General features: G+C 48.2%; 1 protein-coding gene across 1 annotated transcript in view; it reads right to left on the bottom strand.

Moving 5' to 3' along the window:
* The window catches only part of NTRK3 (neurotrophic receptor tyrosine kinase 3), a 380,910-nt gene that overhangs the window by 45,409 nt on the left and 313,198 nt on the right, over positions 1-22,303 (bottom strand). The window contains exons 14-16 of the mRNA XM_045899437.3: positions 17,566-17,696; positions 7,884-8,056; positions 4,564-4,807 (exon numbers count right to left, since the gene is read on the bottom strand). Of these exons, the coding sequence (XP_045755393.2) occupies positions 4,564-4,807; positions 7,884-8,056; positions 17,566-17,696 (548 nt within the window). The remainder of the gene's footprint in view (positions 1-4,563; positions 4,808-7,883; positions 8,057-17,565; positions 17,697-22,303) is intronic.

Here is a 22,303-nt window from a genome sequence, read left to right as displayed (position 1 = left end):
TCACTGCTATGGGGTCACCACGACATCCACAAAATCAAATATTCTACCAGTCAAATCAGTTTATTCTAAATTATTCCCACATCCTAAGGGTTGCTGTTGTCATCCTCCTCAGGGGTTTCTAGGTACCCTGATCTGGAATCTCCAGCTTAGAACCCAGAACTTGTTATCAGCTGCCAGACCTGCCTTATGTCCCCCAGAAGTGTGTCTGTCTGGATTTTGGCACACCTTCTCGCATATCTCCTGGACACTTGGCTCCATCCCCTACCAAGACTCGACTCTGGCTTCGAGTCATCCTTGACTCTGACCACCACTCACCTGCCTCCTCCCGACATTGTCCCCAGATATTGATTCTACTTGCTCAGATAATGGACTCCCCCACAACATCTTCAAAGACTCACCTCACTTAGGTGGGCGTCTGTCTGTTCAGGTTCTTCTTGGTCTGGCCTAATCTACTTCTTGCCTAACTCTGAATGCTCATTCTGACTTTGTTCATTCATTCATATTTTTATTGGGCATCTACAATGCTAGGTACTGTGCTAGGCACAGTAACCTCCTCCTCTTCAGGACTCTCAAAACTTTCTTTGATTCCAGATTTGACCTCTAATTTCTTTTTTTTTTTTAAAAGATTTTATTTATTTATTTGAGAGAGAGAGAGACAGAGAGCATGAGAGGGAGGAGGGTCAGAGGGAGAAGCAGACTCCTTGCCGAGCAGGGAGCCCGATGCGGGACTCGATCCCGGGACTCCAGGATCATGACCTGAGCCAAAGGCAGTTGCTTAACCGACTGAGCCACCCAGGCGCCCCTTGACCTCTAATTTCTTAATGTTGTCTGATGTTCTGAGAAAGGTATAATGGTACAAAAATCCACACTTGTCCAAGCCAGCTTACAAGCAATCTCAGAAGCGTCGAGTGAGTGACCCACAGAAGGAAAAGGTATGTCACCGGGCATAGCCTTAAGAAGAGAGAACAAAGATCCTGGCACTCTAGTGCAGAGACGTTTGTTTTCTCTTTCCAAATATGTAACAGGAAATCAGGCAGTTCACCTGTGTAAATCGTTTGCATATCACTCATATAGGAGCCAGATGGCACCTCTTTGTTTTAAGAAATTAAAAATAAAAAAGAAAGAACATAAGGAGGAGTTTATCTCCATCTCTCTCCCTGCTCTTGTATACACACCCTGGACTCTGTACTGGGCAGATGAACACACGCACGTTCACAGGCATGCTCACACGCACACACACCCACGCACACACTCGCACACTCTCACACACACAAAGAGAGAGGCCTGGGTTATCTGCATTTAACTGAATTAGGCACCAGGAACTCACAAACTCCTAAGCTCAACAGATTTCTGTAACCTACAGTAGCAAATCTATCCCGGATGTCAGCTTGCAAAGAGAATCCTTCAATGCTCCTGCTATATAATAAATCACTGCATTCCCCCAGAGCCTCAGCTGGTGTACCAAACAAAAAAATATTTCATAAATCACCTGAACATGAACCTAGCTGTGATCATGAGGACCATGTAAACACTGACCAGAAGAACAGGCAAGCGCTGATGATCCAGTCTTTCTATTCAAGTTGAAACCTTGGAAAGGAAAGTTTCCAGATGTGGTCAACTTAAAGACCCTACTCCTTTGGGGCAGCTACATGATCCCAGTTTATCTTCCAGTGATCAGGAGGTCCTTCTCTCTGACCCAAGAATGACATCTGGAAATCAGATTATCCCTGTGGTTCTCCTGCCTTGGGTATGAAGGAAACAATAGTTTACCCAGTAAGCTATGTATTCCAGGCTCTTTACACAAAGTAACTTGCTTAACATCAAAATAACTCTGCCAAGTGACTACATTTGTGCTCATTTTTTAAATGGGAAAACTAAAGAGAGGTTAGGGGAAGTGCGCTGGGGTCCCAAGGCTGCTAATGGTGGTGGTGTTTAGTAAGATCAGGTCCCAATGCAGAACGCCTTTGCACTCTGACGCCCTCCAGTGTGGATAACAAGACTTTGGAGTTCATCCAGTGATGTGACCCCTGGCAAATCTACTTCTGCCTTTTGTTTTGCAGAGGGTGAGGGAGGGGGAGCTGTGCATACATTAGGACATTGTGAGCAACTGAACACGAAGATATGATACATACTACTCCCAGAATATGGAAAGTATAATATCTACGCACCATCAGTGGGATATGCAGTTTTCCCATAGTGCACTGTTTGTACTACAATATCTCTTTTTAATTTCATATTCCCTGTGAACAAAGACATACATTTTCAAGCCAGCTGGCCTCCACTTACACCCAGCTTAGAACTCATGAAAAAGGGATCGCAGATACCCGAAAAGTGGACCTTTTCCACCTCGCCCTCCCTTCCTCAAGTTCCAATCAGCCCTGGTGCCCACCAAAATAAGACAGATTCACCCCTTGCTGCTCTCCCAGGAGGAAAGAGCATCAGTTCCCAGTTGTTAAAGCAAGGGCAAAGCAGTATCATTGGATAGCTGATAGATGTGATTTTTTGGCTTTCTTGAATCAGAATCAAGAAATATGAAGGGCACTCCTTGAAGTGAGTTTGACAGCTGAGTGTGCACACATTGTGGCCAGATATTGTTTCCCGGGACCGTGGTAAAGCCAGTAGAGAACAGATTGGCATAATCAAAAATCTGCCGCACACAGAAAAACGATGATTCCCTCCCTTGCTTTTACCAATACCAACGTAAATCTGAGCTCAGCCAAACAGGCCAGTAAACCCCATTACAGAGAGCACAAAGGCAATTAAACGGTGCCAACTCCAGGTAGACTCAAGAAATCTACAGTATTGGGGCACCTGGGTGGCTCAGTCGGTTAAGCGGCTGCCTTCGGCTCAGGTCATGATCCCAGAGTCCTGGGATCGAGCCCTGCATGGGGCTCCCTGCTCAGCGGGAAGCCTGCTTCTCCCTCTCCCACTCCCCCTGCTTGTGTTCCCTCTCTCACTATGTCTCTCTCTGTCAAATAAATAAATAAAATCTTAAAAAAAAAAAAGAAATCTACAGTATTATTGGTATAATGGTATGAAAATCCACACTTGTCCAAGCCAGCTTACAAGCAATCTCAGTAACCACACCAATGCCTTTCTTGGAAATGAGTGAAAAAATTAGTCTAGATGCTAAAGAAAGACTCTGCTTTGATGTTTCCTGGCAGGTCTGCCCTGGCCATCCATCTATGGCGCCTGCTGCATTGTGCTCCCTTTTCCGTATCTGGGATGTTGGACAGGGTAGGTGGCTTGAGAAACTGCCTAGTTGCTCGGACCTTACTACCTTCCCTGCTGTTTGGTCTACTTGGCCTCATATTCTCTCATGATGGTATATCATCTGGCTAAAATGAAGTGTCTTGAGTGACCAGGTCTAATGTCTGAGCAATGTTGTTTAGGCAAAACCATCAGGAGCATCCAGATTGAACAGATCTGCACATGCCAACCCCCAACTCCCAGCCTCATAGTCCACCATGCTTAGGCCAACAGGACAATCATATCTGGGCTCTTTGACTCACAATATGATCATTCGTTCCCTACAAAGAAGATAAAACCAATGGCTACCATGCCTCTTGACCTCTAGAACTTTGTCCCACCCTCTTCTTATACCACCTATTCAAACTCCTCACCCACTCAATGTCCCTGAAGTAACTATTACATATTTCTTGAGGCATGTGCCTTCCAATCAGTTTGCAAAGGTTATCCTATCTCGGCATCTCAGGCTGCTCCCATACTTCCCTCTTTTGGGGTAAATGACACTCGTGCCCACTTGTCTTTTCCCTGGCAATAATACCCCTGTCAAAACCACTCAATAATCCACTGGAAGGGGTTTCCCAAAGACAAAGGGAACAAATAATCCTGGAAGCAAAATAAGATAAGATACCTCTTAACATAAAGCAGACCACTGTATAGAAGTAAAATTGAATGTGATGCCTCCTACCACAATCAGAAAGCTTTTTCTAAGGCCAACCTGCAACTCTCTCCAAAGTTGGCAACAATAACATGCTTTCTTGCTTCACCTTTCCTAAATCATTCAGTTGATTTTGCTCAGCAGGACATTAATGATTTTTGCTACTTTACTGTGGGTTCTGGCTTCTCACCAAGATCTACCTTTGAAGACAAGATAAGCCTACACAGTCACCAGATAATTTCAGAGAATAAAATGTGTTGTGGGTAAGGCTGGGTCAGGGACTGAGTTGGGAGGTGTTAAAATGTAGCACCAAGTTGAGCTTGATTCTGTGTGCATTTGGGCATACATATATATGTATGAGTCTGTTTGCATGAAGAATGAGTATTGATGTATGTAAGAACACAATGCATATGTCATTGCAATGTAAGAATACCATCAAGTTGAATGTCCAAGAGGAAGGGAGGCATGAGCTATTGAGAGAATAATAAACAGGTATGTCAAGATGTAGGAGTGGCCAAAGGATAACCACCACGTGTATGTCTGGGCATGGGTGCATACGTGCGTTCTCTGGAGTGACAGAGTTAATGGACAATGACAAAGACATGTGAGCAAGGTGTTAGCTCTGCTGCTGAGTCCTGCAGCTGGAAAAGCCACCTTACCCTGTAGTAATCGGTGCTGTAGACATCTCTGGACATGCCGAAGTCCCCAATCTTCACCAGCAGATTGGCTCCAACCAGGCAGTTCCTGGTGGCCAGGTCTCGGTGTACGAAGTGCTGGGAGGCCAGGTACACCATGCCTGAGGCGATCTGACTGGCGATGTGGAGCATTTGGGAGAGCCCCAACTCGCCTTTCGCCTGGCGTGGCTGCCCATCTACAAGGATCATAGCATCTGGCCCATGGGCCCTGTGAGGGGTGGGGAAGAAGACAGAGGACAGAGAGAATTCAGGAGACCACGAGGAACAGCCTTCTTGATTCCCTGTTCTCAATCACCACAGAAATGAATAAATCTCTCTTAGCCTACTTATTGCCTATTTCTGTCTATCCAACATTATGATATGTGAGTGTGCATTATGAATACAACACTACAATCAGATTCCCAACTAAGATGATGCAGACATAGTCTAATGGATCAGGAAATAAACCTACTCTTTTAAGTATCTTAATGCTATGCAGGAGTTTCCCCAGCTCTAGATATCTACTACAGAATCATTAATAAAACAATTAACTCTTCCAGAGCCCTTGCTGTTCCAAGCCCTTGCTGTTCCAAGCTCTAAAGATCTCAAATCTATTAATTCACTTAATCCTCCAACTCCAATTTTGAGTTAAAGCAACTGAGGCACAAAATGGTCAGATCACCTGGCCAAAGTCACAGGAGTGCCGCAGTGGCCATATGGATAATCCGGAGGCCGAAGGAAACCAGACATGTGGTTCTAGAGAGCTCTAAATTTTAAGGATCATCCTCAATTGTGCTGAAGAGATTCCTGGGCCCCGCCCCCTATGATTCTGATTGGCTGGGCGGAGCTCGATCATTTGCATTTCTGACAAGCTCCAGGTGATGATGCTGTGGGTGGGCAGTCCACACTGTGGGTAGCAGGAGCCTGGAGTTCACATTCCTACCCTATCCACCACACTGCCTAGGACTGGATAACTTTTGTTGGTGGCAGGGCCGAATGGAGAGACCCTTCGGGTCTGGGAAGCTGAGGCCTGGGAAGCCCCGGTTCCCCCACCGTCCCAAATCAAGGCCCCGGATTTGTTATCCTAACGCCTTGCCTTGTCATATCGGTCACTTTTAGTATTCATTCTTTTCTCCAGAAAGCCCAATGAGCCATAACCACACCCAGAGCCCTTATTTATGAAGTTGTGGACCAAGGAGCCCTCGTGTACAGGGAGGCCTCGGCCTGTTTTACTGCTTCTCCAATTTCCACTGAAAGGAGTCGTTAAATACGAACGCATTCATTTTATTGTCTCCTGTGGGTTCTGCCTACTTCACCCTCGGAAGGAGAACTACTGCATCGGCCCGCAAGGAAGGAGCATCCGCAGGCAAGCCTGAGCTCGGATGGACCAGTAGAGGACGCTGCAGCCTGGCCCTAAAAGCCACCAACTGGCTTCTCTACTCTTTTCTTCCCTCTTCCCTTATATTGGGCATGGCAGGGGTACACAGAGGCCCCCAAGAGCTCTCTGTAGGCCTGTCTGGGGCACTTGGGGCTAAAAGCACTGCTGAATCTATGGCGCGGGCTTGCTGGGAAATGGAGCATGTCCCTCGGACCATCCCAGGGGGATGTAAGCACAGCATAAAGATCTTGAATACTGAGAAAAGGCATTGCCTGTATTAGTAACTATCCCGGTTCACAGTCCTGATAAAATACTACTTGTAATAATTTAATAGTAGCTATCATCGACTGAATGCCCAGCTACGTGGAAAACTCATTTAGGTATTATACCAATATAACCACTTAGCACTCATGGTAGGAAACCTGTGGAGCAGTTAGTATTAGTCTTGTTTTCTAGGAGAGAGAATTAAGGTTTAATAACTTGCCCCAGGTTACATCACTGAGACGTGACAAATTCAGGATGTGAGCCCAGGTCTGTCTGATGACAAGGACAGAGTTCTCCAAGAAAGGAATAAATTTCATTGTGAAAATCCAAGTTCAGGAGGTTCAAAACATCCTACAGATGTTTTCCCTTCTTCGGGGGCCATTTTTGGAAACCCAGCTCATAAGAAGAGTTCATTAACTGCTACCAGCCCTTTCCAGGACCCCTCAAAAACACGGCACACTAGTCAATGTCTCACTTGAAGAAGATGCTCTCAAGTTTTGGAGAGTTGTGTTAGTAGTGTTCCATGGCCCACACGTGAACTCTGAAAATGTCATTATCAGCCATGGGATGCAATGGATACCAAAAGAACCCTACGTGTCAAGGGCCTGATTGTCCCAACTGCTTCCTGGGACCCCGAGTTCTACACACCCTCACACACGGCTGCCCCCTCCACATCTGGCACTACTTGGAAGTGGCAGATGTGGGAGGCAGAGAAGTGCGAACTCTGCTCTGGTGGTGAGAAGCTGTCTTCCCTGGGGAAGGCTGTCTGCCCCCCTGCCGTGCAGCTCCATCCAGAACCTTCTGGCTGAGGTTCCAGTCTCTTGCTAGTTCCATCAAGAGCATCTCAAAACCCAGATGATCTTGAGCCAAGTTTGGGGAAACCCTCTTACAACATATCTAATCTTTCTAGAACAGTTCTATCCAGTTGAACTTTTTATTGATGGAAATATTCTATACTGCACTGCCCCATATTGTAGCCACTAGCCCGAGGGGACTACTGAGTACTTGAAATGTGGCTAGTGTGACCAAGGAACTGAATTTTTAAATTTAATTTAAGTCATGTAAATTTAAATTCAAATATCCATAGGTAGCTTCAGCACTGGACAGCATGGTTATAAATTTACCAGAGGAAAATCTGCTCTTGTTTTTCAACCATCTCTGTCTCCTGATGAACTTGTAACATTGTACTTTCTTATTCATCATAAAAATGTCTCCAGCAAGAAGGTTTCCAGCAGGGGTGTAAGATATTAGCTCCACTTTGCAACACTGAGAAATGTAAGGCACCAAGTGAGAAAACAATTCAGATCATCAGGAGAAAAGGTGGCTCTACAGTCTCAGAGTTGAGAGTTATAGGCTGGCAGGCCCTCTGGGCTTCCCTCCTCAGACTCTTCCAGACCCTGCTCTTGTGGTCAGTCCACCTTGTGATCAGGAAGAAGATACTCACTTGTCATAGCATCCTCAGTATTTCCCCCTAGAAATCAGTGACAAAGGCCTGAAGCTTGCTGCTCAGGAACTGATATGAAAGATTGAAAGGTTGCTTCTCATTTCTAATCCCTAGACTTATGTGTTCAGAGGAGCTGTGTGACTTCTGGCTCCAGGGGAACTGCAGGGGTTCAGGGGGGCTGGCTGGGGGCCAGGACTGGGGGCAGCAGTCCTTGCTTACCTGAGGAACTTGTTCAGGTCTCCATGCTTCATGTACTCAAAGACCATGATGAGCGGGTCCCCATCACCACACACCCCATAGAACTTGACAATGTGCTCATGCTGCAGGTTAGTGAGCAGCTCAGCCTCCCTCTGGAAATCCTTCCGGGCAGCCAGGGTGGGATCCTTCAGGGCCTGGAAACAATGCAGGACATGGGTTTTAGCAACCAGAGGGCAAGGGCCTGTCTGCTCCCCTCCTGGGAAGAAACCTGCCCATGATAAAGACAGCTGGTCCCCAACCAATCCGATTTTAATCAGGGTTTAAAGACCATGAGGTGACATCACAATAGCCAGGCCCGATTCCTTCTGCCCTCAGCCTGTTCATCCTTGCAGAAACAGAAGCCAGCTTTCTGGTGCCCCACCTTCCATCCACTGGCCACTGATCTCAATGCATGTTCACCTCAGAGCCCTTTGCTCCCTGAGAGTTCCCATGAATGGCGGAGGGAGGGGGCTGGGCAGGTGGAAAGCCTGACCAAGGCGCCTTCCCCTAAGCTTTCCTTGAAGAAATGGTCCTGCCGCTAAAAATAACAGTGGAAAAACCACCACCCCATTGCTTTAATTTGTAAATTAGCCTATGCCCAGAGCCTACCAGAAATCAGGCATAATAAAGCCTCCTTGCCCTTTCTATTCCTTGATTTTAGATTGTGAAGGAGTGTATATTCACAGAGAAACATCAACATGTTGCTTCTAGAAGGCACCTGTGTCCTGTGTAGGAAGCTGAAGGAGGCACTGGGGGGCAAGTGGGACTGCAGCTATGGGAACGGCAGTGAACGGGCAACAGCTTTAGGATCCACCAAGAACCAGGATGGCATCGAGTCCTGCAAAATCCCAGGGCAGGATGGGCAGGTGGGCATCTTGTGGTCACTAAAATGCCACAGCGTAGCCCCTGTGGGGTGGGAGAGCCCAGGGTGAGTGGGAGACATCAGACTGGGTTTCAGGAAGACAAATGGAAGAGGAGAGGTCAGGAGGGGTGTCAGGTGTGAGTGTGGACACTCTAGCACTAGAAGGGGATGGTGAGACCGAAGTAGAAGACTCTGAGCACATCTGAGGGACCATGGTGGACAGGGCCCTGCCACAGGGATGCAGCTATGCAGGCCCGAAGGAGGGTGAACAGTAAAGGTGCGTTGCAGTGGGGGGCGTCCTGCAGGAGGCACAGCCTGGGCAGGTGGGTGCACACATTTCAGGCTTCCCTCCCTCCCCCACGAGGTCGGAGGGCAAACAGGGCCAAACAGCCACTTGCTTCAACCAACACAGTTTCGTAACCTCACCAGACACAACACCAGGCCATGAGGGAGCGAGTGTGAAGTTGGCACGCTCTTTTCAGCTTAGTGATAATCTAGACAGGCATGAGAATGGTTTGCATCCTCTCTGCCAAGCATCTGGCCTTTTGGTGATTTAGGCTGACCCACCTCCCCTGTAGATCATGTTACTCCTGCAAGGCCTCGCCAGCCACGGGCCTTTCTGTTGCCTCGGCCACACGCATTAACTGAAATCCACAGGGCTGCCTTGGCTGACAGCCCTGCAGGGATGTGCATATGCAAAAATTCTATCTAGTAGGGCCCATCAGACCTCCATCAGTCGCTAGCACACATTAGAGATGATGCACTTTGAGCACTAAATATCACCAGCTTCCTTCCACCTGCTTATTGCTGGAGTTGGAGAAACTGAGGCCCAGCCCTGTCTGGGAGTCAGTATGCATTCACACATCTCAAATGGAAGCGTACCATTAAACCAGACCTCAGCCATCTCTGGGACCCCAGAGTTCAGTCTCAATGTCTCTAGGGCCATGGTCTCCTAGCTAGAGATCAAACCCACTCCGACATCGACCGGCACCACTTTTCACTCTTTTCGAACTTTGGAGCGTTCACCGAAAATGCATTTGATGAAATGATTCTACCATTGAAGAAATTCTGGGATTTATCTCATGCAGCTTTCCCACATGACAGGTGAGGAAACTGAGGTCCAGGACGGGGAAATGACTTGCCAGAGACCATGCAAGAAGCCAGGGCTTGAATCTAGAGCCCAGGGACACTTTCCTGGCTGGCACACCTGCCTGAGTTAATTTACCAGATGAATTGACCACCAGGCATGTTCCCAAGGAAATGGGGGGCACAGAAATTTTATGGTGTGAAAGGGCAGAGGAGAGGGCCAGGTAAGGCAGAGGGGCCAGGCACAGCGAGGATGGGGGACAGGTAGGGCTGACTAAGCCCGGCAGGGAGGTGGGCGGTCCAGCCCGTTGCTGACTTTGCCGGCTCTGAAGCTCATGTGCTCTGCACTTCAGCTCTGGCCGCCTTCTCAGGGAAGCTGCCCACTAAGAAAGGAGCATGCTGCTGTGTGTCCACGTGCAGCCAGAACAATGACATTTGCAAAGGTTTCTTGCTATGCGAGGGAGAAGACAGAGTCATGGTGAGAGGGGTCCTCGCTGCGACCCAGCTCCTGAGCTGCGTAGCCTGGGCCGTGGGTAGAGGATGACTGCCAGTGATTTGTTTATTTTCATGAAGAATAAGAGGGGGGAGAAAAGAGGAACCCAGCATGGGTGGGATGGGAGACTACAGAGATTTATGGGAATGCTGGATTTATGAGAGGGAAAAGTAGATCAAATTTGGGGCCAGCCAAATGGCCTCTCTCCATCTCTGTAAATCATTCTCTTGAACTGTCTGGACGCCAATAGCAGCCATGGGATTTTTCCGTTCTTGGCTCTCAGGCAGTGCCAGCCAGCGTGCCCAAGCCTGGTGCTCCACACTGCCAGGCAGACAGGGGTTCCTCATTTGGGAGATGGGGCACAGAGCAACCACTGTCCCCTAGTCTCTCCACAGCCCTTGTCCACTGCTAGTTCTCTCTCTGCCTTCACACCGGGTTTTCCAGCTCCTGGGTCCAACCTGAAGTGCCTATGTCATTGGCAAGGGGCCAGGTGCGGCAGCTGGGGGCCAGGGCTGTAGGTGGCCCCAATTCCCAGGGATTGATGCAATTGGAACATAGATGACAGGAGGAGACTAATGAGGAGGAAAATCAGCTCAGAGGCTCCCCCGCCCTTCTCAGTGGCATCCACGCTCAACTCCTTCTTTGGGACTGGGAAACTTCAAAGTGGATCGCCATTCAGGGGCACCAGTGAGCTCCTGTTGTTGCAGGAGACGGGTCTCGCCAGAGGGTCTCTGAAGCCGGGGAGGCTCCCCTAGGCCCTTTGAGCAGTATCCACAGAACAAAGAACTCTGGAATTTGCCCCCCACCTCATCTCCTTTCTTTTCCCCCAAAGTTTGAGGACATTGCACTTTCTGATCTTCCTCTCTATGTGCATCATATCTCATGTCCAGCCCAGCCCTGGGTTTCAGTGGGGCCGTCTGGTAAGAGAGGAGGGAAGAGGTCCAGATGACAAAAGCATTCGAATTTCTTTGGGCGCCTAAGTGGCTCAGCACCCAACTCTTGATTTCGACTCAGGTCATGATCTCAGGCTCTGAGATCGATCCCCACAATGGGCTCCGCACTGAGCATGAGCCTGCTTAAGGTTCTCTCCCTCCCTCTCCCTCTGCCCCTCCCCTGCTCGCGCAAAGTTTCAAAGTGTTTGGCTTCAGATTTCATTAGTATACTGATTTAACCCATTTAATATATGCAGAGATACACACATTCCTAAATGTTCACATTTTTAAATATTCAAACATGCACACACGCATGCCAATCTACACTTTTTAAGTATAAAAATTATCTCTCTCCTTTTCTCTCAAAATTCGCTGTCACTTCTCCTTGCTGACATTCCCAAACGGTTTTATGAGAGAGGAAGCTGGGTAAGTTTTCACAAGCAGAGGTGGGTCTCATCTGGTTTCCTGGCTTACAACTGGCCATTGGTTTCCCGTTGTTTTTAGGATAAAATCCAAACCCCTTAAAACAGTCATGGGCTCTAAATGTCAGGTCTCCCCATCTCTCTCTGCCTCCTTTCCTCCCATGCCCTTCCTCTCCACTCATTACACTTTGATCTTGTTGGTCTTTCTGTCCTTGGTACCCACCAAGCTTTTACCTGCCTCAGGCCCTTTGCACATGCATTCTTTTGGTCAGAAAAAACTCCACCAAGTTATATCCACATGACTGGCCAAATTAACTGGTACTGTCTGTTACCTCTCAGGAACATCCTGACTGAAACCCATTATGCCCTGAATAATGGTTGGATACCCAGATAGATACTTCTATCCCAGAGCGGAGCTTGCCAAGGGTCAGCTGTGATTGTTTCTCAAAACCATTTATGATCCATCTGTTAATGTCATTGCTTAATGTAATGAAACATCATAGAAACCAATGAAATATGAGTACAAAGAGTTCGCTGGTTTTCTTTCTTTTTCTTTTTTTTTTAAGATCTGAGTAATTTGGGGGACATCTTGGTGGCTCACTTGGTTAAACATCTGATTCTTGATTTTGGCTCAGGTCATGATCTTGGGGTCATGGAATCAAGCCCTAAATTGGACTCCGTGCTCAGCGGGGAGTTTGCTTAAGACTCTCTCTGTCCTGCTCCCTCTGCCCCTCCCCCACCCTCTGTGCTCGCTCGCGCTTTCTCTCTCAAAAAAATAAATAAATAAATCTTTCTTTTTTTAAAGATTTTTTTAAAATTTATTTGAGAGGGAGCAAGAGAGCACAAGCAGGGGGAGCAGCAGAGGAAGAGGGAGAAGCAGACTCACCGCTGAGCAGGGAGCCCGACATGGGGCTCGATCCTAGGACACTGGGATCATGACCTGAGCCAAAGGCAGACGCTTAACAACTGAGCCACCCAGGTGCCCCAAGTTGCCTGTTTTTATGGAAACTAAGGTGAAGACTTTAGAAAGTCATGCTAAAGGTCAGTGGTTAAAAAGTGTTAAGAATAAGAGGAAAACCTATTTTTTAAGAAATTGGGAAAATACTAAAAATCTAAGATTCTGCACTCAGATTGTTTCACAAATGTTTTAAGTGCCTGTTCCAATGTAAACTAACTGACACTGGAAATCATGAACACCCAAAACAAAAACAAAACAACTCTCCAAACGAAAAGGAACTTAAGAGCTGCAGTTCATACATACTGGAAGAAACAGAATGTTAGAGCCAAATGATTAAAATTATCAAAACTACAACATGAATTTCCTGCAGATAAAGTTAATTTTATAGGAATAGGCTGATAGAGATGTTAAAATAAGTAAATGCTCAAAGACAGTAAAGAAATAATTATTTAAAACAACAACAACAACAACAACAACAAGGTATGCAGCCAAAACAGGGAGAAATAAAATTAAGATAACCATAAAACCATGAACCAATTAGACATCTTGGAAGTAGATTATATGGTTCATGGAAGTTAAAACAAAAGCCTCCACAGAAAGGACAAACCCTACACTAGATAAAACCACAAGAAGAATTCATGACTCGGAGCAATGCTGAGATTCACCCAGAACACAGCATGGAGAGACAGAGGGAACCAGGAAAGGCAGAGACGAGGGGCTCATGCCTCATCGGTGAAGGAGAGGGGCTGCCTGGATCTGAAGTGCTCCCACCACTGATTCGCTGCAGGACCTTGGGCGAATTGCTTGACCTCTCTCTCTGTGCCTCAGTGTCCACTTCCATAAAATGGGGATAGTGATCATACCTGACACTGTGGGTGGCTTGTGAGAACAAAACATTAACATGCACACATTACTTATAGGAGGGCCTTAATCAATACTCCCAGTTAGATGTTGTTGTCATCATCCTGAACACCCCTCCTCCTCCTCATCATCTATCCCTTCAGGGCTCTAAGGTTCTAGGATTCTGAGATGTGAGCTACATGGGCCTGTGTGTGCCCTTGCCTCCTCCATCCCCAGTGCCTCACGCAGGGCCAGGCACATAATAAGTGCTCAATAAATATTTATGGGATGAATAAATTAAGCATATTTTTAAAAATATGATCAATCTTTGAAAGAAAAATATTTTATAGCACACTGAACTCTTACAAATCTAACACCAGTGTATCCTCAATGTAAGGAGAAAATAAAACACTGCCAACCCCCCCAGAAGTGCCCCCACCCCATGCCCCGCCCCTCCAATATTCCCTCTCTCACCCCAAAGGGAACCACTATACTGACTTACAGAGTTCACGATCTTGCTTTTGTAAAACTCTTTTTACTACCTAAATATAAATCCCTAACCTCTAGAGTTCAGTTTTACCTGTCTTTTAAACTTTAAATACGTGCGATCATATATATAACATTATATATATATTATATTTATATATAATATATATATGTATGCATATATATGGTGATGGTGATGAGATATATATATATGTATATATATTTTTTCTCTGTATTTGTCTTTTTTCATTCAATATGGTGTTTTTGAGATTCTTTATTATTACATATAGCTATAGATCACTCATTTTCCTTGGTGAATAGTTTCCCATTGTATGAACATACCACATTTATTTATCCATGTTGCTATTGATGGACATTTGGGGCCATTTCCAGTTTTTGACTGTTGTAAATAATGCTTTATGAACATTATTAGACATATCTCTAGATAGATAGATAGATGATAGATAGATAATAGGAAGGAAGGAAGAGAAAGAAAGAAGGAAAGAAGGAAGGAAGGAAGGAAGAAAAAAAGAAAAGAAAAAGGTGGGTGGGTAGGTGGATGGGTGGGTAGGTGGGTAGATAGGTAGGTAGGTGGATGGATGGATGGATAGATAGATAGATGATAGAAAGAAAGACGGATACCTAGTGGATATAGGTCTAGAAGGAACAGTGCTAGGTCACACAGTATGGTAATGTTCTAGAATACCAAACTGTTTTTCAAAACGATTATACCACTTTACCTTCCCACCAGCAGAGGAGAACTGCAGTTGCCCCCTACTTTTTGTCAGCATTTGGTATGATCATCACCATTTAGCCATTCTGCTGGGTGTTCACTGGCATCTCATTATGGTTCAATATGCATTTTTCTGGTGATGAATTAGGTCGGACCCCTTTCTCATTCTCCCATCAGCTATTTGGCTATCAGGAGATTCTCTGAGATCTTGTGAACAAGTGTATTCTCTGTCAAGTGACTATTCCAAAATGGTATCACCGATTTTAAAATATGAATCATGTGATTTTAACGTCAGTCTTACACCATCCATATGTCCAAATTATGCTCTGCCTTGTCCTGCTCTCCTTCCTTCCTGGGTATTCTTTTGCCTCCCCAGCAGACTGCAAGCATCTTCAGAACAGAGGCTGTGATGTCTCTCTCTGTCCCCCATGGCACCCACTGGGCAAAAAAATTCTTGCCAATTGACTTAAAACCACAATTTTGGGAAACCTAACTTTGGGTTATACTTGCGTGTGTTCTCTGAAAGTCCACAATTACCCTGCCCCAATATGAGCACAAACTCAAGAGGAAGGAGCCTGCACAAAGGAGTAAAATCTGAAGAGGACAAGAAGCAGAAAACACCATTTCTCGGCCCTTCCCCAGAGGAGATGAGTGTCTTCTCCAGGGAATGGTGTCTGGGTGGATCCCCTGGGCAGCAGATGGTGTATAATCTCAGGGCACTCATCTCCTCCAGGTTCCCAGACTCAAGGAGAGAAGAAAACCCTCTTAAAAGGATGAAAAGAGAAACACATTTTCTGTGTTATCCAATCTGGGTACTGTCCCTTAACCCCCGACTGCTCAGTGAGAAACATTTCCCAAGGTTTGGGGCCATCATTCCATTTCCTGCTCAAAGCACAAAAATGTCCATTTCATTTACCAGTCCCCAGAGGGATGCTGGAATGCCCAGTGGATTTGTGTCACCCTATAAATTAAAAGTTTTAGGGAAGTGCAGATTCTTTGGGGACGAAATTAGAAATCTTTCCACTTCCCTGGTTCAAGCCATTTAAAGACATCCTCGCTCATCTGACCATCCCATGTCTACGGAGGCACAGTGAGCAAGTTTATTCTCAGGCTGCCTAGCAATAATAATGATCAGCCTTCACAGAGGAAATACTCTAGTTCCTTATTTATTTTCCAGATCGTGGGTTGGCAGACAACACCTATTTTTGTAAAATATATATATATTAGAAAATGGCCTACCATCAGTTTACCTATTGTTTATGGTGCTTTCCTACTTCTTGGGCAGAGTTGAGCATAGTAACGGACAGCATATGGCCCTCAACGCCTAAGATATTTACTATCTGGCCCTTTAAGAGAAAAACTTGAGCACCCCCTATTCTAGATGGTGAGTGCAATCTTGGCAGGTCGTTCATCATGTATCTAAGCACATTCAATAAAACCAATATCGAGAATAACGATGGTAATAAAACCAGGTAGCAACTACTCTTGATTGAGCATTTACTATGTCCCAAGCGATGTACTAAGGATTTTACGTAGGTTATGTGATTTAATCGCCAACATTTTAAGGAGGAAATATTATATTTCCCATTATACAGATAAAGAAACTGAGGGCCAAAGAGGTTAAGGGTCTCGTGCAAGATCACAAAGCTCATCAGTGGCAGGGCTGGGCCTCCCACCCAGGCTCTCTGATCCCCTTCCACTATGCCTGGGGGCTAAACAGCATCCGTGGAAGCCGTCATCTGCCATCTGTGGACAGACACAACCGGCAGACACAGGAGACAAAGAATATACAGGGGCGCCTGGGTGGCTCAGTCGGTTAAGTGTCTGCCTTCGGCTCAGGTCACGATCTCAGGGTCCTGGGATTGAGTCCCGCATCGGACTCCCTGCTCCTTGGGAGCCTGCTTCTCCCTCTGCCTCTGCCTCTCTCTCTCTCTCTCATGAATAAATAAATAAAATCTTTAAAAAAAAAAAAAAAGACTACGAATACTCCGACCCAGAAGTCAGGGAAGCAGGGAATGGTCATCATGAGATGGTGGCGTCAGAGCCCCCGGTGCTAAGGGAGAGACTCTTTTGAGGTCCAAGTGAGCGTCCTCAGTGGGGAGCAGTATCCCCTGCTCTCAGCCCAGAACAGCAAGCAGAATTCACACACTGCCCTCAGAAGCATTCCTGGGGCACCCCCCGAGGGGCTCCTTGGCTCTTGTCTGTACAAATCACGTTCAATGATTTGTCCAACGCTGGTTTCCAGGAGAAGCTGTTCCCTGCTGGCTGAAGTATGGGGGGAGGGAACTGGTAGCATGGAACTACTGCCCCATGCATTTCAGCTCCAGCTGCAGATCGGCCCAGCTGGCTCAGCAAGACAGAAGCCTTGTGGTTACTGGGCCCATCGAAGTGGCTGCCAGGAGGCAGTAACCCTCAGGCATGCTGCCCCTTGGGCTCCGAACTTGGATCCCAGGGGGGCTATAAGAAATGTTTCCAACTTCACTCACTAGTCTCCCTGTGCTTAGTAGCTGACCCTCCCCACCCCTCTCCTTCTATTCCCAGGGACATCTGCTGCCCTTGAGCCGCACACCCCTCACTCAACTCTGTTCTGAGAAATGTTAAGAGACTTTCCAGGCAGCTGGGGACGGGGATGAGCCAGGCTCTTTCACCAGCAAACTGGCTCCTCCAACTGCACCCCACTCCCAGCCCCCTTAGGCTTCAGAAGCCAGAGGAAACGTCACTGACCTCGGAGCAAGGGCCCGATTGCATCTGACAACGCCAGTTCACACCCAGAACGGAGCGAGCCTCTCCTTGCTCCCCGGCCCCCAGCCACCCCTCCCGCTTCCTGGCGCCTGCAAACCTCTGGGAGTTACCTTCACGGCCACGAGCATCTTGTCCTTGGTGGGGCTGAGGTTGTAGCACTCGGCCAGGAAGACCTTCCCAAAGGCTCCCTCGCCCAGTTCCCGCTTCAGCACGATGTCCCTCCTCTTAATGTGCTGCACATCTGTAGGAGGGGGACAGAGGGGAGAGCAGCCCATCAGTTCGAGGTACCTGTCCTCATTACAGAGGGGAGTGCTGCTTCTGAGTCCGCGGCACGGAGAGGCAGACTCGGTCATGAACCCCGACTCACTCATGAAAAACGGCATTGCGTTGTGGTGTGAGTCCGACCCAGAACCAAATCAATCTCGGCTCTGCCCCTGACTCGCCCCTAACCTGTCTACATTACAGCTGCCTCAGCTGGAAAACAAGAGTCCATAGGAGTTAACACACAGGATTCTGGAATAATTAGCTGTAGTTGCTGGACAGCATGTATGCATATGGCAGTCTCAATGGCTATGGGCATCGTGCAGGTTCTGACTCAGTAGGTCTGAGAATCTGCACTTCTAACAAACTCTCCAGGGATGCCTGTGTGCCGTGGGCCCAAGGACTGCACTTTGAATAGTGAGGTTTGAATCCCGGCCCCCCCACCTCCTTGCTGGTTTTTTTGAGCTTGGGAAAGTGATTTCATCCCAGAGCCTCAATGTCCTCATCTGTAAAATGGGATTAACATCCATCCATACCTTCCTTGCTGAATTCTTGTGATGATTAAATGAGAGAGCCCACTTGAAGACTTTGGCCCAGCGCCTGGGACAATCTAACCACACACACGCACACACACAGATGCACACGCAGACACACACGGGCTCTTGTTATACAAGAGTAGCTGTAACAGTCCTAGCACAGGGTCTGGTTTGTGGTGGAGACGACTAAGTGGGAGCTAAAATTATCTGGAGGGAGCCTCTACTTGACAAATCCCGCTCCTCTGAAAGACCACTGAGATCATGAAAGCCAAGTCCAGAGAGCGCCCCGGAACCATGGTCTATGCAGAGAAGGGTTGCCACCACCTCAGCAAGCCTATTAAAGTCCGTCTGCCAGGAAGAGGCAAGGATGTGACCTCAGCCGTCCCCCTCCCCTCCCCGTTTGGAAAGATTGCTATCGGAGGAATAGTACAAGCAGTGGGCTGGTGATGAAAGGAACAAGCCTGGAGATGCTCACTGACCTCGCCATTATTGTGCAATGGGCAGACGCCCACCGCCCACCTGTAGGAACATTACGAAGAGCGTCGCAGAGCCGGGAAAGGGGACTGTCTCACAGGACCTTGTCAAAAACTGAAGACGGAGGACCGTGGCAGGCCGGCCGTCCCCGTGAGCGAAGAGACAGGCGACAGGAACAGACAGGTGCTTTGGCGTTTGGGTTGGCTTGGGAATTCCTTCCAGAATAGTCTCTATAAATCTTTTGTTTGTTTGTTTGTTTTTTCTATCAGAGTTCATGGTCTCCCCACCGTGTCCCAGGTGACCTATCGGGGAGGATCTGTAGGAGGAAGCATTTGCAGACCCTTTTTCCCTCCTCCCCAGCAAGACAGACCTGTAGGCTCCCAGCGTTGCTCCCAGGCTGCTCCTCACGGGCCATGTGACAGCCAGCTGGTGGCCACACACAGCAGGGCTTTGCCCCAGTCTTTACAACAAGCGAATTAAACATCGGTTGCCTTCTCTACACCCTGCGTCACTATTTCTTAGCCTCTGAGCAACGGGATTTGTTGGCCTTGAAGGGGAAGGCTAAAGAGTCTCCCACTGAGAGAAAATGGGAGGTCAGGACCTCTCGGAGGAGGCCATCTGCTCTTCGCTGCATAATCATTCCCAGGTGACCAGTAATGATGCACGGGGTCCTACAAGGTGAGCGTCCTGGCGCGGCCGCGGAGCGCAGATGGGCTGAGAAGGCAGCCTTATGAGGCCAAGTCCCCACCTCTGAACATGCAGGGACTGGAGAGGAATGAGAAGTCAAGGGCACCCGGATCCAGACCTGGGTCCTCCACACAGTATGGGCTGGGGCACCTCACAAAACATCTTAGGACTCAGTTTCCTTGTCTGTAAAATGGGTGTGGGAGGATAATATAAGTTCTACTTACCTACTACATGAGCCGTTTATGTGAAGGTTTATAATTCCTCAAGTCTTCTAAAACGTCAGCGTGTTTTGGTGTTTGCATCATTGTGGATATTATTTTACAAGAAAGGGAAACAAGGGCCAAGTCAGAAGTCCACGCCTGGGGGCTGAAATGGGACTGGAATCCAGAGCATCAGGACATGCCCGAGTAGCCAAACCACAAGGGGACAAGCCTCCTTTGGCCCTAGACCCCACCCCAACACCAGTCTCCCTCAGCACTGGAAGAGGGCAGTGTCTTTCTCAAACTTGAGCTGCAATAGAATCATCTAGAAGGCTTGTTAAAACACATTGCTGGGCCCTTCTCCTAGAGATTCCCATTCACTAGGTCCAGGTTAGGGCCTGAGAACTGCCTTTCTAGCAAGTTCCCAAGTGACGCTGATACTGCCGATTTGGGCACCCCACTTTGAGAACCACTGGAACAAGATGGACATTGGTAGGGGAGGAATTAGCCAGCTCTTAACAGACAGTCCCATGCCCACAGATGTTTTATTCATTTCTCGCCACCTGAAGGCCTGCAATCCTGGACTTACTGGGGGCTCCTCCTCCCGACCTAGCTGCACGGCCTAGGCTGAGTCAAGTTCCCTCTCAGGGCCTCAACTGCTCATCCACACGATGAAGATCATGCCTCTCTCACCTTCTTATGTTCTGGACACATACCCACAAAGGCAACAGTATATAAATTCCTGGATCCCTCAGTCCAACTCTGGGCTGAGCGACCTCACCAGCCCCCTGAGCTCTCTCATTCTCAGCTGCCATGACAGCAGAATGAGGACAGAGGGACAGAGGAATTCCATGGAGAGCTCACTCTCAGCCTGCTGAATAGACGCCGGGCTAAGGCCACGTCTTAGAGCCCACTAGCTCCCCTCCCTCAGCAGTAAGAATCACAGGCCCAGAAAGGTTCAGACAAGTCAAGTGGAGGCAGCAAACAGGGAACCACTTCTCATACCCCCATCCGTACCCCAGGGCTCGAGAGCCTTGAATGCAGCTGTGGGGGTGCAGGGGACCACGTTACCGGGAACTTTGCTGCTCTCTGCAAGCACAAAGAAGAAGCCTCCGAAGGACCAAAGTGCCTTCCCCAAATTTGCACAGGGATCCTCTTCAGAGACTTGGAAACACCCAGTGGCTCAGAATAAAATAGGCCTGGCTCACCCTAGTTGTCTTCAGGGAGAAGTATTTTGAGAGCAATACCTGAGCTTAGTCCACAAAGAGGGCAGTGAGATCTAGAAAGGGCGGTGGGAGGGATGGAAAATAAATATAGATTCCATTCCACCATAAATCTTCCCCCAGGAGAGAACATCCCACCGGTCACGGGGATGAGAAGCTCAGCAAATGGGGGGCTTCAGTGGAGAGAGGCTGGGTGTGGGCCAAACGCATTAAGGCGAGTCACTTCCATGTGGATAGCCCCATGCAACAAGACTCTAGCCTCCCAAACACCATCTGAGCAGCCGCTTATCCCCGAACCTAAGTAGGAAGAAGCAGGGCAAAGGGAAGTGAATCTGTGACCACTCCTTCCCCTTGGTCAACATTCACTTCTGATAACCACGAGAGACAAGGGTTATTGTGCCCCTTTCACAGATGAAAAAATGGAGGCAGGGCTAACTCTCCAAAGTTCACAGGGCCAGAGCATGGCCAAGGAAGGCTTCTCTCCTTTCTGTGGCTCCCGAGCTCACGTTCCTTCCATTACTCAGGATGGCCTTTCTTCCGTCCTCCCCTTCCTTGTGGCCACTAAGACCATTCTGCCCACAGAAGGTCACCCCTCCATCTTCCCCTTCTTCCAGCCTTGTCCGACTTCTCTTACCCCACCCCTCCTGGGACGCTATTGCCCAAGGGAAAAGGAAGGAGCACCTTCCCAGAGGCCCCAGGAGAGGGGGGTGGGAGGGGAACAGTGTGGGAGGAAAGGGCACTGCACAGGCCCTGGGGGACGGCTGGAGTGAGCCATTCTCATTTCTGACGTCCTCTTGTCTATTTGGGCCCCTATTTGTGCTTATTTTTAGCTCACACAGTGCTGCTCAGAGCTGTCTCTGGTGAAGCCATTTGACCCGCACGCCAAAAAGTGATGGATTCTCCTAGGAGGAGAGGGCATCAATCTCCTTTTACTGCCTGGCTGGCTGGCCCAGCAGAGTCTGGGTCACAGGGCTCAGACGCCGGGACACTGGCAGGGGACGAGGAGGGAGAGGGATTCACAGCCCAGGCCGTGGGAACACCTCCCAGTCTCTAGGAGGAGGGGCAGCTGCAGCGAGCCAGGGGCCAGTGCCCAGGAGGAGCGGTCTTTGGGAGATGACACGGGGCTCCTGGGACTTTCTATCCTGACTCTTCCCTAGCTCCTTCCTTCAACACAGCCCCACTTGGGCTCTGCCAGAGGAAGCCCTCCATAGGGTTTCTCTTTCCTGCAGGACAACTGGTTCCTCAGATGAAACAGAATGAGGATTTCTGTTTCAGTTACTGCTCCATGAATTTTCCTCTGTACCGAGGACCAAGATAATTATACCCCATGTATGGGATTCACTTCTGCAAGGTCTTGCAGGGCTGGAGCGAGCTTGACCTAGGGCAGAATCACTAATCCAAGGAGGTCGCAGCCACCTCCATACAGAAGACCTCCGAGCCCGCAGAGCTCAGTGGGCAGGCTGTGGT

This window comes from Mirounga angustirostris, unplaced genomic scaffold (genome assembly GCF_029215605.1).
Source record: "Mirounga angustirostris isolate CCGP_5_RB_7025 unplaced genomic scaffold, mMirAng1.0.hap1 SCAF_9, whole genome shotgun sequence".
NCBI classification, from domain to species: domain Eukaryota; kingdom Metazoa; phylum Chordata; class Mammalia; order Carnivora; family Phocidae; genus Mirounga; species Mirounga angustirostris.
The sequence above is the reverse complement of the archived record's forward strand: the minus strand, read 5'-3'. Positions and strand labels throughout refer to the sequence as shown.